Source organism: Mercenaria mercenaria, chromosome 16 (genome assembly GCF_021730395.1).
Source record: "Mercenaria mercenaria strain notata chromosome 16, MADL_Memer_1, whole genome shotgun sequence".
In the NCBI taxonomy this organism is placed as follows: domain Eukaryota; kingdom Metazoa; phylum Mollusca; class Bivalvia; order Venerida; family Veneridae; genus Mercenaria; species Mercenaria mercenaria.
Genome location: NC_069376.1, coordinates 6,333,891 through 6,350,654, shown reverse-complemented (window position 1 = coordinate 6,350,654; position 16,764 = coordinate 6,333,891). Strand labels below are relative to the sequence as shown.

The window sequence follows — 16,764 nt, the reverse complement described above, 5'->3', positions numbered from 1 at the left end:
AAATTTCATAACGGTCCGTTGACTTTCGTTAGGTGGCGCATATTACCTTAATCGTATGTGCGTGTTTTAAGTCACATACATGTAAGTGATTAAAGGGAAAAAAAACAAAAAAAAAAACGTTCAAATGACTTTGTAAAATCCGATGTATGATTTAGTCACTTGAAAAACGTAGGAAAGACATTTAATTCATTTTTTCTATGTCTCTAGTACAATTCCATAGATTTTGACACTTTGCAGACAGCGCTATTTATAGAACTACTGTTTATTTCATTAGACGCTGGCTGCAGCGTAAGTCAGTGTGTTGGTATAGTCCTAGATGAGAGAAAATATCAATAAAATATTAATTAAAACGGCATAAAAGAAATCAAAGGTATGTAGATTCCTTTCAGATTATTCTAATTCTTCGTTTTATGTCAGTATTAGGAAAATGCAGGTTCTTGCTTTGGATAAATCCGTGTCGATAAAATGTCGGCTGCTTCAGACTAAATAGATAACAACTGAAACAACTGTTATTTTAATAACTTTTTGTATTTTCTTGATTATGGTTTTGGTTTACTCTGAATTACTTTAGCTCGATTGTGATGAAAAGCTTCGAGCTTATTTGAACCACACTCGAATCCCCAGTGCTGGTGTCATAAGAGAGCATATGGTCGTGGCCCCAGTGGGACTCGAGTCCACGACCCCTGGTACAATGTTCTGCATCCAACATGTGCCGAAGATACGAAAGGCATAATTTTGATAACTGTTCGTCCGTGTGTCCGCTCGTCATATTTCCTTTCGTACTTAACTCCAACAGCTATGATCTAGTTTAAGTGAAGCAACATGTATCTTGCAACACATCTTTTTTCTTTTTTCATTCATTTGAAATGAAGTTATTTTATTTTAAAGTTAAGCCTACTTTTATTATTTCGACAGTCATTTACAAGGACATGTGTCAAACACAAATGACATCATACTTGTTGCATCATTTATATACGTGGCTTTTTTGTTCTTTTGATTCGTGTGCAGGTTGAATGCTCTGTAACAATTTTATTTGATGTACTTCTCACATCCTTTCACTTCAGATGTATGAGCAGAATTTTCCAGCGTCAGTATAAATGAAAAACAAAGAAAAATATCAAACAGGGAATGCCATGCACCAAAAGCGCAGCCTCCTCAGAACGAAACCCCGAGCCATGCCATGAGAAAACCAACATAGTGGATTTGCGACCAGCATGGATCCAGACCAGTCTGGGCATCTGCGCTGTCTGGTCAGGATCCATGCTGTTCGCTTTCAAAGCCTATAATTAGAGAAACAGTTAGCGAGCAGCATGGATCCTGCGCAGGCTGGTCTGGATCCATGCTGGTCGCAAATCCACTATGATGGTTTTCTCATGGCATGGCTCAAATGCCTTGTCAGTCAATAATTAAAACTATTGTCCGAAGTACATTCAATATGTGTTTTATTAAATGATGTCAGAAGTTAATTTTCAGTTTTAATTGTATACTTCTGACTTTTACAGCAAGTTTTTTTTCAGGTGTGAGGGTCCAACTGTACCCTTACAGTGACAAATATTTGTCTTTATACACGATTTAATGTGTATTTTTGTAGATATTAGACGTTTACCAGTAGAAGTAGAAGTTTTTGTTTAACAGGCTGAAAAAAAAAACAGTACCGACCAGCTATGGGGAACGGTGTCATAAAACCCCCTCCTATATACACGCCCCGCCTTTTGAAAATTCTTAAAAACAGCGCTTCATTTCCTGCATTCTGGGCTATTTTAGGAGCATTTAAGAACACCTTTTCCCCTGCAGTTTTAATATAGTATACCCCTTACTTTCACATTTGTGTCGCTCACTGTTTAATTTTGGTAAAATGATAAAATTTAATTTTCTTAGAGGTAAAGTTCCTTGGAGATAATTAACATCGATATAAATAACATTGGGGTCTTATAAAGCAGAATCAAGATACACTTTGAATGCTGTCATAATGTTGCAGAGCCTGCCCGCTTAGCTCAGCAGGAAGAGCTTCGGATCGCAAGGTCGCGAGTTCGATCCCCGGGTGGGGTGTATGTTCTCCGTGTCAATTTGACATTGTGTCTGAAATCATTCGTCCTCCACCTTTGAGAATTCATGTGGGGAGGTTTGCAGTTACTTGCGGAGAACAGGTTTGTGCTGGTAGAGAATCCAGGATTAGGTTACATTGTAACTGCCCGCCATTACATGACTAAAATACTGAAAATAAAAACGGGGTAAATCCAAAACATAATGCTGACTTTTTGAAACATTTTCTTCTTCTCTTCTATCATTTTTAGAATATGAAAATAAATGGTTTACCGGTCAATAGAATACATCTATCTACCTTTTTATTGTCAGTAGTATGCACTTAGCTACCTTTGAAGCGGTCATTGGTACAACTATACTGGCAATGAAAATGATTTTTGACACTCTTGACCGAAACAAATTCAAACCAAATCAATTAAATGGCCATTAATTCATTTATAAATTAGGGGTCAATAGTCATTTACGAACATAATAAGAAGTCAATCGGTAATTTTGTTAGGTCGCTTTCTTTCAGTATTAATCAAAACAGATTACAGCATTCATAATGATTATGTTGTGACGGGCTATGTTGGCTTGAATTTTTGTACTGAAATGTTTGACGTCTGTTTCCCTATATTTCAGAGCTGAAAGACGATTTGGCAACCTTCTACAAAACAAGATACGGTACAATACCACTGTCACCGCTAGTCGAGGGACACGACACTCCCCTTGTAGATTTTTACATTTTGCCTGAAATGAATTTCATTGAAAAGCAGGACAAAAAGCCAGCTGGGAAAGAGACTAAAACGCCTGTCAAATCGTTGTCGGACGTATTCCAGTCTGAAAACAGTTGTGAAATATATTTAACCGCTGATGCTGGATTTGGAAAAACTGCATTTTCAAAATATCTGGCTGTCACATGGTGCCAGACTCATCGTCCCGAAATGAAATACAAAAAAGTACTTCTCAGAAGATTCGATAACTGCCATGCGTGATTTTGAGTTTTTGTTTCTTGTGTTATTACGGATTCTTCTGATGATTGCAGTATTGATGATTTGATAATGAATCAGATTATACAAAATTTGTCACAGTCTTCAAAAATGACATTAGATTCTATACAGCGTATTTTGCACCGGGAAAGATCTTTAATTATTTTGGATGCTTTAGATGAATGGGTCCATCCTGAAAAGAAATGTACAAAAGTGCCAAAAGTAATCCCTCATCGTAATGCTCGTGAAAAGTGTGTAATCCTTACAACAACAAGACCTTGGAAATTAGGTGTGTTAAATCTTAAAAATAGTGAAATAGATAAGAAAGTAGAACTAGTAAAACTAACCTCCAAGTCAGCACAGACATTAGAGGAAAGAGCGATTTCAAAAATAAAGAATCTCGATGTTGCTGAAGCTAAAATCCTGGCCAAACAATTAAATAAAAAATCAAAGAAAATAAACTCGAGGAAATGGAATCCGTCCCCCTTCTTTCGATGTATCTCATTAGTTTATGGTGTGAAGACATTCCACTAGGACAGTCAAAGTGTGGACTATATGCAAGCATTATTGAACTCCTGCTGTCAAGAACTTTAAGCAAACATCCGGAAATGAAACCAACGGGCGAACCCTCCCAGAGTGATATCCCACAATGCTTCAGTGAACATGAACATTGTAATCAATACTGCACGTATCTGAAAGCTTTAGGTAAATTGGCATATGAAACTTTATTCAGTGAAACAAAGGAGAACACTCTTGTTTTTTACAAGGCAGTGGCAGAGAAGTATCTCACACCAAATGATTTGGAATTAAGTCTAAACTCGGGAATATTAACACAAAGTACAGAAAAGACACTACTCAAACAAATTACTAAAGTTTCGTTTTCGCACAAAACAATACAAGAATTTTTGTGTGCATTGTACATTAGCTGTCAAAATGAAAATGATGTCAAAAACATTGTTCTAAACAAATGCAAAAGTTTGCAAAGTATTCTTGACATGTCGACAGTGCTTGTTTTCATCAGCGGAATGAATACAGAAATCATTTCTTCAATATCACAGGAATTTCTTTCTGTTATCAGCGAAGATAAGATAACGAGCGAATTCAGATCCACGACTGATTGGAACTGTAAGCCTCTGGAAGACATACAAGACTTGTACATTTCTTGTATGAAAGAAAACACGAGCGATAAGGAACTCAAACTTTTCTGCCAATATTTTTTCTTTAGTGAAGATTGTAAAGAAGAAAAATACTTTACATATTTAGCACGGCTCGCGGTACAAAATAAAAATAACATGGCGTCAATAAATATCGACACAGGCGACAGTGGTCGTAGTTTACGTGAAATTATTGATTGTTGTGAATTGCACGAACTGTTCCAGATCAATAAAATATTCTACTTGGGTACAGAAGAAAACGCACAGCTTCCTGTACTGTTGGACAAGTCGTCGAAATGTGTCACTGTTAGATCGCCTGGTCTAGGTCTACGTGATTCTTGGAGCCGTGAAATGTTGGAAACATTACAGAATAATTCTCTGTTACAAGCAATTCAGATCACAGATTTCTATATGAGCCACGATGTACTGAATGACTTTCTGAATTATATTATAAACAGAAAAACAATGACGGAGATTAGATTGTGGTGGTTATACTGTACCGAGCACGAGCGTTCGTGTACTTTCAGTTTAGATTTTAGTCAGCATTCAGATCTAAGGAAGTTAGAATTGTGCAATATATCTGGAGTGTCACAATTGAAAGTCAATAGTCAAGTGAAACACGTGGAGTTGTGGAATATCAATCTAGGTGAAATGTCGCTGCCTCCTGAAATGGCGAATATTGAAAGTGTTTATTTGTGTGAAGTAAACATATCTGCTTCAACATTTCGTGATCTCGTTAAGGTAGTGGAGAAACTTTCACACAAAGTCACAGTAACAATATGGAGGTGTGAGATAGAACCGGAAACAGAGTTTGTACACGTTAAACAATATATACACTCATCTCAGAATTTCCGAGTTACGCAGGATGAGTGGGGGAAGTTTGTGTTTGAAACAAATGTTGAAAGTTAAATTACTATATAAACTCAGACATATAGTGTCAATGTATATAAACATTATTCATAAAACACATATTACACCTTTACACACAGACATATAACATTTTTGTGACATACATATGTGTAGATAATTAAAAATAGTGACAGTCGCGTGTGGAAAATTAATTGTTGGAGCCAATTCGGAGGAAAGGATGGACGTTCTTATACATGGATTAATATACAAGTAAGTTCTTTTATTTGCTTTTATTTATTATATTCTAAACTTAAATATATATTTTAACAGTTTTATAGAATTGAGCCACGTCATGTAAAAAGGGGCCATCTTTGTAAAAAATGTTTCCTTGAGAACAGAAATCGTTCATTGATCTCTGTTCCCAAATTGACCATAGTTATTATTTTTCATCTTGAGAAATTGGAGTATATTTAAAGTTTTATAAGCCCCAAACCCACTCCACTCCCGCACCATATCGGGCCTGCATCTACTAGTCGGGCCATCCGTCCGTCTGTCCGTCCGTCTGTCTGTCCATCCCTTTCCGATTAAGAACAAAAGAAAACTTTTTACCATGGATAACTGAAATATTGGTCAACATACGTCAAACGTCATAGGATGATTGTCTATGGTCAGTTAATGACCCATATCATTTCAAGGGTCAAGAGGTCAAAGGTCAAGGTCACAATGACCTGGAGACTGAAGACGGTCCGTCCGTCCGTCTGTCTGTCCGAGCTCACATTTGCATACTTGGGTGGCTATAGGAACAATAGGTAACTGTACATTTTCTTTGATGTCATTCATTCCGTAAGGCTTTTATGTGGCTATTTTTCTCTTACATGGCTAAAAGAACAATAGAGAGAACAAAAGTATTCATATGTAGGAACGTCCGTCCGTCTGTCTGTACGTCTCTTTCCGATCAAGAACAAAATAAAACTACACGCTCTTTACCATGGATAACTAAAAACACTTTGGTCAACAGATGTCAGACTTCATAGGATGATTGTCTATGGTCAGTTAATGACCCCTGTCATTTCAAGGGTCAAAAGGTCAAAGGTCAAGGTCACAATGACCTTGAGACTGAAGACGGTTTTAGATCGATAACTGAAAAATACTTTGGCCTACAGAAGTCAGACTTAATAGGATGCTTGCTTGTGGTCAGTAAATAACCCCTATTGTACTAAAGGTCAATAGGTCAAAGGTCAAGGTCACAGTGACCTTGAGAATGAACATGGTTTCCCATTGATAACTGACCCGATGCTTACAAAACATTCTTAGTCTCAGTTGAGTCTGAAAAAGATTTAAACCTAAAAGGCGTCAAACTTCTAACGATAATTGCTTGAGTTCAGAAGATGACCCCTGTTGTTTTACCGGTCAACAGGTCAAAGGTCAAGGTCACAGTGACCTATAGACTGAAAAAGTATCATGATTAACAGCCGAAAAAGATTTTAACCTACATGCACCAAACATTATAGGATGATTGCATGTGGTCAGAAGATGACCCCTGTAGTTTTAAGGATCAGTAGGTCAAAGGTCAAGGTCACAGTCATCTTGAGACTGAGAACGTATCCTGACTAATAACTGAAAAAATAATTCAACCTTTAATAGATAATTGTGCCAAACTTTATAGAATGATTGCCTAAGGTCAAAAGATGACTCATGTAGATTTAAGGGTTGATAGGTCAAAGGTCAATGTCGCAGTCATCTTTAGAATAAAAACGTATCCTGATTAATAACTGAAAAAGATGTTTACCTACATTCGACAAAGGATAAGTGACTGTGGTCAGATGATGACCCCTGTAGTTTTATAGGTCAATAGGTCAAAGGTCAAAGTCGCAGTGACCTTAATACTTAAAACGTATCCTGGCACCTGTTGAGTCAAGGGTCAAAAGGTCTAAGGTCAATGTCACAGAGACTGAAAACAGTTTCACATCTTCGGCCTACAGAATTCAGACTTCATAGGATGATTGCCTGTGGTCAGAAGATGACCCCTGTTGTATAACGGGTTAATAGGCCAAAGGTCATAATTGCAAGGACATTGAAACTGAAAACGGTTTCACATTGATCACTTTAAAACAATTTGACTTACCGGCGTCAAACTTAACAGAGTGAGCGCATGTGGATAGCAAAAGACCCTTGTTGTCTAAAGATCCAATAGGTCAAAGGTTAAGGTCGCAGTCAGTGGCCTACACTGGTAGGATGATTGCATGTATACATTAAATTGCCCCTGTTGTTTAAAGGATCAGTAGGTTAAAGGTCAAGGTCACAGTGAACTTGAGCCGAAAAGCGGTTTCACATTGATAACTGGCACAATTTTGCCAACAGAGGCCAGACTTCATATGATGATTGTCTATGGTCAGTAAATGACATTGTTGTTTTAAGGGTCACTAGGTCAAAGGTCAAGGTCGCATTGATGCTGAAACTGAAAACGATATGACATTGATTTATAAATAAACAAGTCTTTAACCTTCGTGCGTCAAACTAAGAAGAATGGTTGCTTGTGATCAGTAAATGAGCCCTGATGTTCTAAGGGTCAGAGGTCAAAGGTCAAGACCGAAGTGACATTGAGACTGAACGCGGCTTCACATTGATAACTGTAAAAGGCATCTTTTTTTAAATTATTGCACGTTGAAGTAAATGAACTCTGTTGTTTTGAAAGTAAATATGTCAAAGGCCTAGGTTGCAGTGACCTTAGGATTGGAAATGTTTTCACATCGATAATAGAGAAGGGCTTTGGACCACTGGTGTCAAATTTCATTGCACAACTGTCTGTTGTCAATAAACAACATATTTATATTTTCAAATGGTCCAGGTCATAGTCGCAGGGACATAGTGATGTTCTTATAATTGTAGAACGCGTTTGACTGCAGGAAGGGCGGGTGTTTTTAGTGAGTAGATGAAAGATTTTTCTTTTGTTCAGTAGGTCAGTGGTCAAGGTTACAGTTACTTTCGGACTTTTTGTGTCAAAAGGTCAAATGTCAAAGTCACAGTGATCTTAAAACTAATATCGATGGTTAACACTTTGGACTACAGGCTTCAGATATCATAGGATAATTGCCTGTGGTCAATAGATGACCCCTTAACACCTGTTTAATTAGTATGTCAAAAGACAAAGGTCAGGCAGTCATGGGATATTTCTTTCGTGCGTATTTGATAAATATCTTGACATTTTAGCATAACTATTTTAATTAAAGAAATGATGAAAGATGGCCATTTGTTTCATGTTAAGAATTGAGGCTCGTCACATTACAGGGAACACTTCCCGAACATATAGTTTAGTTATCTAAGCTTGACTTCCGTCGGCGTCTGTCTCAACACCGCGCACCCCATAAGTTTTGCATATATGCAGGTTTCTCTTAATAAACTGCGCACACACATTTTGCATCAACATCTGACCTCACAGGACAGTTGCATGTTAAGTCCAGCTTTTATTTTGTCAAAAGTATGTCTCTTTATCTTAGTGTTGCCTGTAGGCATGACGTTCTGAAATGAATTTGTCCAAATGCTTTAAAATATCGCACACATCTTCTGTTTTATTAGTTGACCGCACTGGGTTAGTAACATCACTGTAGCTTCATATAATTGAGCCATGCCATGGGAAAACCAACATAGTGGTTTTGCGACCAGCATGGATCCAGAACAGCCTGTGCATCCACGCAGCCTGGTCAGGATCTATGCTGTTCACTTTTAAAGCCTGTTGGAATTGGAGAAACTGTTAGCAAACAGCATGGATCCTGACCAGACTGCACATATTTGCAGGCTGGTCTGGATCCATGCTGGTCACAAACCCACTATGTTGGTTTTCTCATGGCACGGCTCATATATATATATATTACAGACACATCAGATCTATTTCATATGCTTTCTTGTTTTCGCTCAGTCATCGGCACATGTTCAAAATAGCATCCATACATTTGCTTAAAACGGCAGCCCTCATATTGCAATATTTCCAGTTTTGTTCACAGAATAGACCTTCTAAATTCAGTACGTTTTTTTTTTTATTTTATTTTATTTTTTTTTTTGGTTATAAGAAATTTGCATTTAGATGGTTATTTAAGATTCTAACACGATCCGATTCATTTTCCTATTAAACAAAGAAGGCTGGAGACAGTGATTTATTAAACAACAATTCACTGTTCTGACGTCACAACTATTACGTCATAGCGTCAAGCGGCGTAACGGCGCGCTGGAAAAGAACCCGATTGAAATCGGGCAAATATTTAATGCATGCCGACAAGGTGTACTTTAAAGTCCTTGATAACGTGTTAGAATCGAAATAATATATCTCATTTAGTGATTTGCTCTTGAATAAATCACTGTTCGTCGTTCAGAAAACGCGATAAAAAACGCTAGTATTGCGTGGACAGATACCAGGAAGTATTCACTTTGACTTCCGGTTTACCAAGCAGCTATTTGCAAAGCATATAATCAAAGCTTAAAATCATCCGCAGACATTTTTCTTTGCAATAAATCATAAATAAAGCCTATATCTGCCATAAAAAGATCTTCACAGTACATATCCGCCGAATGACTGGACCACGGAGGCATTTCCGGCGAATAACATTGGCATATCCGGCATATTACATCCATAAAACGCACACTTAAACCAGAACTACTACATTCATTAAGAATATGTCTACGTACGCGTGAGATTTTATGGGGGCAACGTCAGGTCGGTGGTTCTGACCAGGACCCACTCGTGCCTGAACTATACATGAAGTGTCGGTTTGATGTTAAACTGGGTTACCCTCCAAAAACCTCTAGACGTCAGAACGTTATTGCCTTTAGGCAACGCGTGAAATATTTGGTGTGCAAATTTCTTTTAAACAGGCTTGTTAAAACCATTGTTACATGTTTTGGCTTCTGAAGTTACTGGTAATAAATGTATGATAAAACAGTAAGCCGAGAGTTTATGTGAACAGAGTGAGAAAAGACTGAAGTTTTCACAAGTATTCTGTCAGGAATAATGATACAAAACAATTCAAAAACAGGATGTGACGTAAACATCACCTCCTTTATATCGCGCGTTATGCTGTTATACCCGGGTAGATAATACAATTTTCTATTTCATTACGAGATAATTTGCGCATGAATTTAGTGGTATAATTTTTCATTATTAAATGTGTCATTTGCACTCTTTTAAAAATTAGATGTACAGCTATATCATGATTTAAACCTGTCTGCACACGTTTTCTACACTAGTTTACCGTCTGTCTGTTTTTTACATGATCAGAGTTTTTGTATCAAACTTAACCATCGTGCACATCGGGCATTTCCGTATTCTCCGGTAAATACGCGTAGCATAAAGGCCGAGGTGATCAGATTGTCAGCTTATATAGGTGATGATGCAGTAATTCGGTCCAAAATGTACATGTGCTTCCGTGGTGTAGTCGAAAGAAGTCCCTAATAAATAAATCCTATTTTTTTCATTTTTCGCGCATTTGCGTGTAAATCGGGGGCCAAATGGGCATTATTTCACTCGTGGAATGAATTCTACATAAAATAGGACACTTTTCATGCTCATATTCGCATGTTTTCGAGTTGTTTACTTGAAAACGAATGTAGGGTGTTTATTCTGCGGACCGCTTTCTGAAATGCGGCAATATGAGGGTACCTGACTTCAGTTGACTTGCATTTCACTGCATACTATTCAACACCCCTTTTTCTTTTCGTTTTCTTGAAGCAAATGTATGGATATTTTGTGGAAAATAGGTTTACGACGGAGTGAAAATCTAGAAACTGTAACAAAATTGTTCTGAACTAGCTGAATTTTATATGAAACAAAGAACAATTTCTTGTATTGGTATATAACCTATAGTGCTGCTCTCGGTAAATCTCGTCTAGGTCGACATCCGGTGTTTGTCGTTTCCATGGATACATTCAGTCATGTAGCTGCTTCCTCTGATTCATCTGAGCGTCGCCGAGTGCCATTCAACCTTTGACCTCTGCGTAGTAGGGGATTAAAATCCCTGAGACTAACGTTTTAATTACTCGTCTTTGTTTTCTTCATATACCGAGGCATATTTTCGATGTTTTCCGGTTCCGCTTTATATATACATCGCAGACTGTTGTCTCCACGAACATCCGAGCACCCGAATCAGTCATAGAAATTCGCTTTCCACGCCAACATGATTCTTTTACTTTTTTCGTAATGAAAACTGCATACGCTACTGAAAAAAAAAACGGTCAGGAAGTGTAAAGCCCATCGCAAGTCGCTCAATAGCTATAATAATAATAATAATAACTTTATTTAAAGAAGGTAACACATAAAGATATATAACAGTGTTAGAACATATTAAATATCTTAAGTTTCAATGTGACCTTCTGTAATATTACACACAAAAATAGATTAAAACAGATTATCTAAATATAATATAAGACAGAATTAGAATGATGAACATTTAAATAAAGCATTCACTCTTGACAAACACTCCATTTAATTAGAAAAATAAAGTATGTATACAATCATAAAAAGAAAAACCACTCAGATACGCATTCATCCATTAAAAGAAAATAAATAAATAGCAACTGCAGGAAAAAAGTTGTAGATTATTCAGACCATTATAAGTATTTTTTGTATTTGCTTTTAAAAGAAGAAAGTGAATGCACACAACGAATATTTTGTGGAATGATATTCCATACTTTAGCGCTATTATAGCTAAATGATCGTTTCATATAATTTGTGCGACATTTGGGTATTATTATATCATTATGTATAACTGATCTAAGGCCATAAATTTCATTGCTGGAAAATGTTAAAATATCAGATAATTATGTAAGATGCTACCAGATTTTTTGTAGATTTAAATATCATTACTCCAGTATGGTATTTACATCGATCAGAAAATTTCATCCATCCAAGTTCTTTTAACATTTCAAATGTATGTGTCTGCAATTCTTTATTTAAAACAAGTCTAGCAACTCTTCCTTGAAGTGCAAAAATCTTATTCATAGCTAATTTTGATTTGTTTTGTGCCATACCGACAATAAATAAAATTTGTATTGTATTGTATTGTCAAATTTCTGCGTGGAGTGCAAACAACAAACAAATAAAATCTTAAAGCCAGTGCGAGAACGCGATGAATGATGTCACCGTCACACCGGTTTCCCATAAATTTTACGAAGTATGATATTCGCTGTAATAGGTATGATAACACTAAATGTAAACTGTTTAGAGCGAATTTTTACTTTCTTTCGAGGGTTAAATATTTCTTCGTAAGTGGATAATAATATGTATAAAAGATAAATACCTATGCTAGACAGTGCCTTGATTCATATTATTTTCTCCCTCCAGATTTCGTCTGTTCGTGCATTTGTTCCTATTGTTGTATTTATTTCTAGTGTTCTCATTTCCTATTTCTGTTGGTAGCATTCATTACTGAACATAACATTTTTCTCCATCTTATCCGCAAAGCGTCACTGTTATAGTTTCTGAACCTTTATTAGTATTTTATTTTTTACTAAGGATTTCCCTTCCGATTTCTCATTTCCCCTTACATCTATGATTACTTTAGTTTCGCAGAACACGTCTTTTTTTTCTCTGGCGTCCATATTGATCCCTATAAGCTACTGTATGAAAAAGAATGTTTCAAGAACCTTGTTTTATTCTCAAGTCATTGATCACTCACTTCAGGAGATCCGTCTGTTTCAAATTGCAGCAATTCAAATACAATTATCGCTCTCTTACCAAGACGTTAAAAAGGTAATTCATTCTGCCTGGTTTTCAAATACATGCCTTCTTTCTCACCATTGTAAAAAAAATGACTTTATACATGGCATTCAGTTAACTAATTTTGTAGTCTACCGAGACTTTCAGAAAGTACAATAAATTTAGTGACTTGTATCTAAGAAACATAAAAAAATATAATATCGAACGTCGAATGTCTGGGCAGCTCGACATTCAATAAAGTTTCAATGTCGAGCTGGCTCGAAGTTCAAAAATATGCCAGCAAATTTGTGTATCGTATATGTCAACATTCTTAAACCTGTATCGTATATGTCAACATTCTTAAACATGTCCATGGATTTGAATGTCGTATGTGAGCTATGCTAAAACTTGTCTCATGCCTTTGTGAAGCAATGCAAGCTTAAATTTTGAAATTGGTTACAACTTTTTCATGGTTACATATGCGCAGTAAGGCGAGTATTCAAATGATAGTAAAAACGTTAATTATGTTATTTTCAATGTCTTTTTCAGGTCAGTTTCCTTGATACTTCAGATAAAAGATCGACGCCAACTGACAACACCTCAAAACTATAGACGTATTTCCGGCGGCCATGCTACGTATATATCGCAATAAAATACGTGGATTTACAATTGGCCGCAAATACTTCTGGACCAAAGATCTATACTTCCGGCGGCTAGGCTACACACACCATGATATACTTGGCATCACCTCTTGTTTCCGGCCATTGGACAAAAACATTGCAGGACTTTAATCGTATTATACCCAAGAGTCTGTGAGAAAAACTGCTTTCAGATATAAATTTTCGTTTTTAGAGACAAATCATACTGAATTTCTTATTAGTTAGTAATGAAATGTCTGACTTTCACTTTTGTAAACACATCGCTTTTGAACTTTTTTCTTATAAGAAACGTTAATAAGTAAAGTTTTGTATGTACGTTAGTATTATGTGGAAGGCTTTCAAAAAGTCCCACGCGCTGTCATACGTCTTTTTTTTTTTCAGAAAGGTTTGATTTGGCTTCATTCTGATGCTAATTGCTAACAATGGTTAATTGTTATTTTAGGATAATAAAATTAAAATATTTGGAAATTGCCGTTTTATGGCAAATACATGTACAACGAAATTTGCTGTGTTTGACATACCGCGGCAAAGATGGAATTGTTTAAATATTAAATGCATTTTGTTCTAAGAAACAAATACTTTGTGAGGCATATTATCATGTCGTTTTCAAAATCACTATTTGTTTGCATAGTCCGTAGCCATATACTACAACATCTATTATTTTCATGGGGAAGTCTTCTAATTAAAGGACTATTTCTCTAATATGACATGTACTCTCTGTAGAAAATTATTTGTTTCAAGCAGACGACTATTATATGACTTAGACTCTCTGTAGAACATTATTTGTTCCTAGCAGACGACATTCATATTTACATTAGGAAGAACATATTTTTACGAAAATATTGTAGAGTCCGTAGCGGACTTTTCATAATTTTGATAAAAAAGTAAAGCTGGGAATCATTTTTAGCTCGAATAGTCATAGAATAGTAGAGCTATTGGACTCGTCCATGCGTCGGCGTTCGTGTCCGCGTCCCGATTTGGTTGAGATTTGTATGCAGTGGTATCTCAGCACACTTGTGGGATGGATTTAACTTCCACTTTCACTGTGATAAACTGACCACATTGCACAGTTCATACTCTATTTGCTTTTTACAAACTATGGCCCTTTTTTATTTAGAATTTGGTTAAGTTTTGTAGTAAGCTGGTATCTCAGAACACTTGTGGGAATGGATTGAAACTTCACACTTATTCACTGTGATAAACTGACCTACATTGCACAGGTTCCATAACTCTATTTTGCTATTTTTACAAAACTATGGCCCTTTTTTTTATTTAGAAATTTTTGGTTAAGGTTTTGTATGTAAGCTGGTATCTCAGTAACCACTTGTGGGAATGGATTGAAACTTCACACACCTATTTACTGTGATAAACTGACTTACATTGCACAGGTTCCATAACTCTATTTTTTTTACAAAATTTTGCCCCTGTTTTCTACTTGGAATTTTTGGTAAAGGTTTTGTATGTAAGCTGGTATCTCAGTATTCACTAATTAGAATGGATTGTAACTTCACACACTTGTTCACTGTCATGATTTGACATGCACAAAACAGGTGCCATAACTTTATTTTGCTTTTTTTACAAAATTATGCCCCTTTTTCAACATAGAAATTTTTGGTTAAGTTTTTGTATGTAAGCTGGTATCTCAGTATCAACTAATGGGAAAGGATTGAAATTTCACACACTAGTTCACTGTCATGATGTGACATGCAGTGCAAAGGGTCAATAACTCTACTTCGCATATTACAAAATTATACTCCTTTTTCAACTTAGGAGTTTTGGTTTAAATTCTTATATGTAAGCTGGTATCTCAGTACCCACTAATGGGCATTGGTTGAAACTTCACACACTTGTCCACTGTCATGAGCTGTTAAGCACTGTGCAGGTTCCATAACCCTATTTTGCCTTTTTAATAAATTATGCCCCTTTTCCGACTTCCGTATTCATTCAATCGACAAGGCTGTTGAATAGTCGAGCGTCGCTGTCCTCCGACAGCTTTTGTTGTTTCATATTATTGTAAAAAGTATTTGATAAAACAATAGATGAAAGCTTTCCAATGTGAACAGAGACTACTTGTATTGTTAAATCACTTAATGAACGGAAAACTATTTTTATCGATATCATTGCAGAGTTGGTGCAGCCGTTCTGCGCATGCGCGGAATTGTGAAATGGAACGCATGGCAAAAATACTCTTTTTTTGCATGTCCGCACGCATTTAGTGTATAATGTGCATAATATACTGACTAAAGGTTAGGGTTAGAATCACCATGGTTACAAAATATATACACTTAACGGGTATTTTTGTTCAAATTTAGTTAATCCGGTATATACCAGAGTCTGTAATATATCACGGGCGCACCAACTCTGTATTTAGTCACAGCCATTTTTATCTCTACATGAAATTTTTATAAAACTTCACTTTTAATATTTGTACTTATTAAGCGAAAAGATTTTGCTAGAGTCAACAAAAGTTAAACTACGAAAAGGGGTCTTACGGACTATGATTATGATTAACAGGGTGCGAGTATTGTTAGCTTACAAATGTTGTACAGTTACTGACTTATGTTGAGGTCAATATGTGTTTCTATAGGTCCGTAAAAACACATACTGGCCGACACATGTGTATCATTGTTATATTATTAGCCCTTCTCAAATGCACTCATTTGAGAGAGGCTTCCGGTGTCATGGCGGAGTAGAATCTCTTGTTTTTTCCGGACTTTTGTTTTGTAAAATTATTAGTGAATACTGCAAGAAGTGATTTTGAAAGTGACAGTATGTGTTTGTATTAAGTGTTCTATTGGATTTTTGGACTATAGAAATGCAGAGGTGAATATCTATTGACATTATTTTCTATAACTGAAAATGCACCTGTAATTTCACCTGTGTCACGCATTGGTGATCATCGTTGTACCTTATTCCTGTCTCAAGAGTTCAATGACCTATACCTACGCCGCTGAAGATTTTAGAGTATACTAAGCGAAAAAAGTAGCGTGACATGAGTAAATCACTAATCGAGACTGTTGAAACACCAGTGTCCGCCGAAAGTAACAAAAGACAATTATCATCTCCTTTCGATCCGAACGATCTCAAGAAAGCAAGGGCACTATCTTTTACGTCTAATACGTCAGATATGGAGGGATCCGATACCACAGAAAACGTCATGCATCTTAGTCTGCAAGACGAAGACTTAGTCAAGATCAGTAACATTTTAAAGGGTTCGTTTGAAGCTCAGCTCTCTGGTCTTGTCAGTAATATTGTCGATGGTGTACTTCATGGCCTTCATCATAAAATAGAAACTGAAAACAGTAGTGAAGCTCTGAAAAATGATATTGAGGCAGTCCATAACGAAGCAGCTCGTATAGTAACCGGTGCAACAAAATTATGCAATATCCAGAAACTGTTACATGATT

General features: G+C 36.3%; 1 protein-coding gene across 1 annotated transcript in view; it reads left to right on the top strand.

Moving 5' to 3' along the window:
* Nucleotides 1-14,341, top strand: part of LOC123541230 (uncharacterized) — a 34,901-nt gene extending 20,560 nt beyond the window's left edge. Inside the window, exons 4-5 of the mRNA XM_053526084.1 lie at nt 2,665-5,284; nt 13,248-14,341. Coding sequence (XP_053382059.1) covers nt 2,665-3,017 — 353 coding nt within the window. The 3' untranslated portion in view covers nt 3,018-5,284; nt 13,248-14,341. The remainder of the gene's footprint in view (nt 1-2,664; nt 5,285-13,247) is intronic.
* Nucleotides 14,342-16,764: the final 2,423 nt, after the last annotated feature.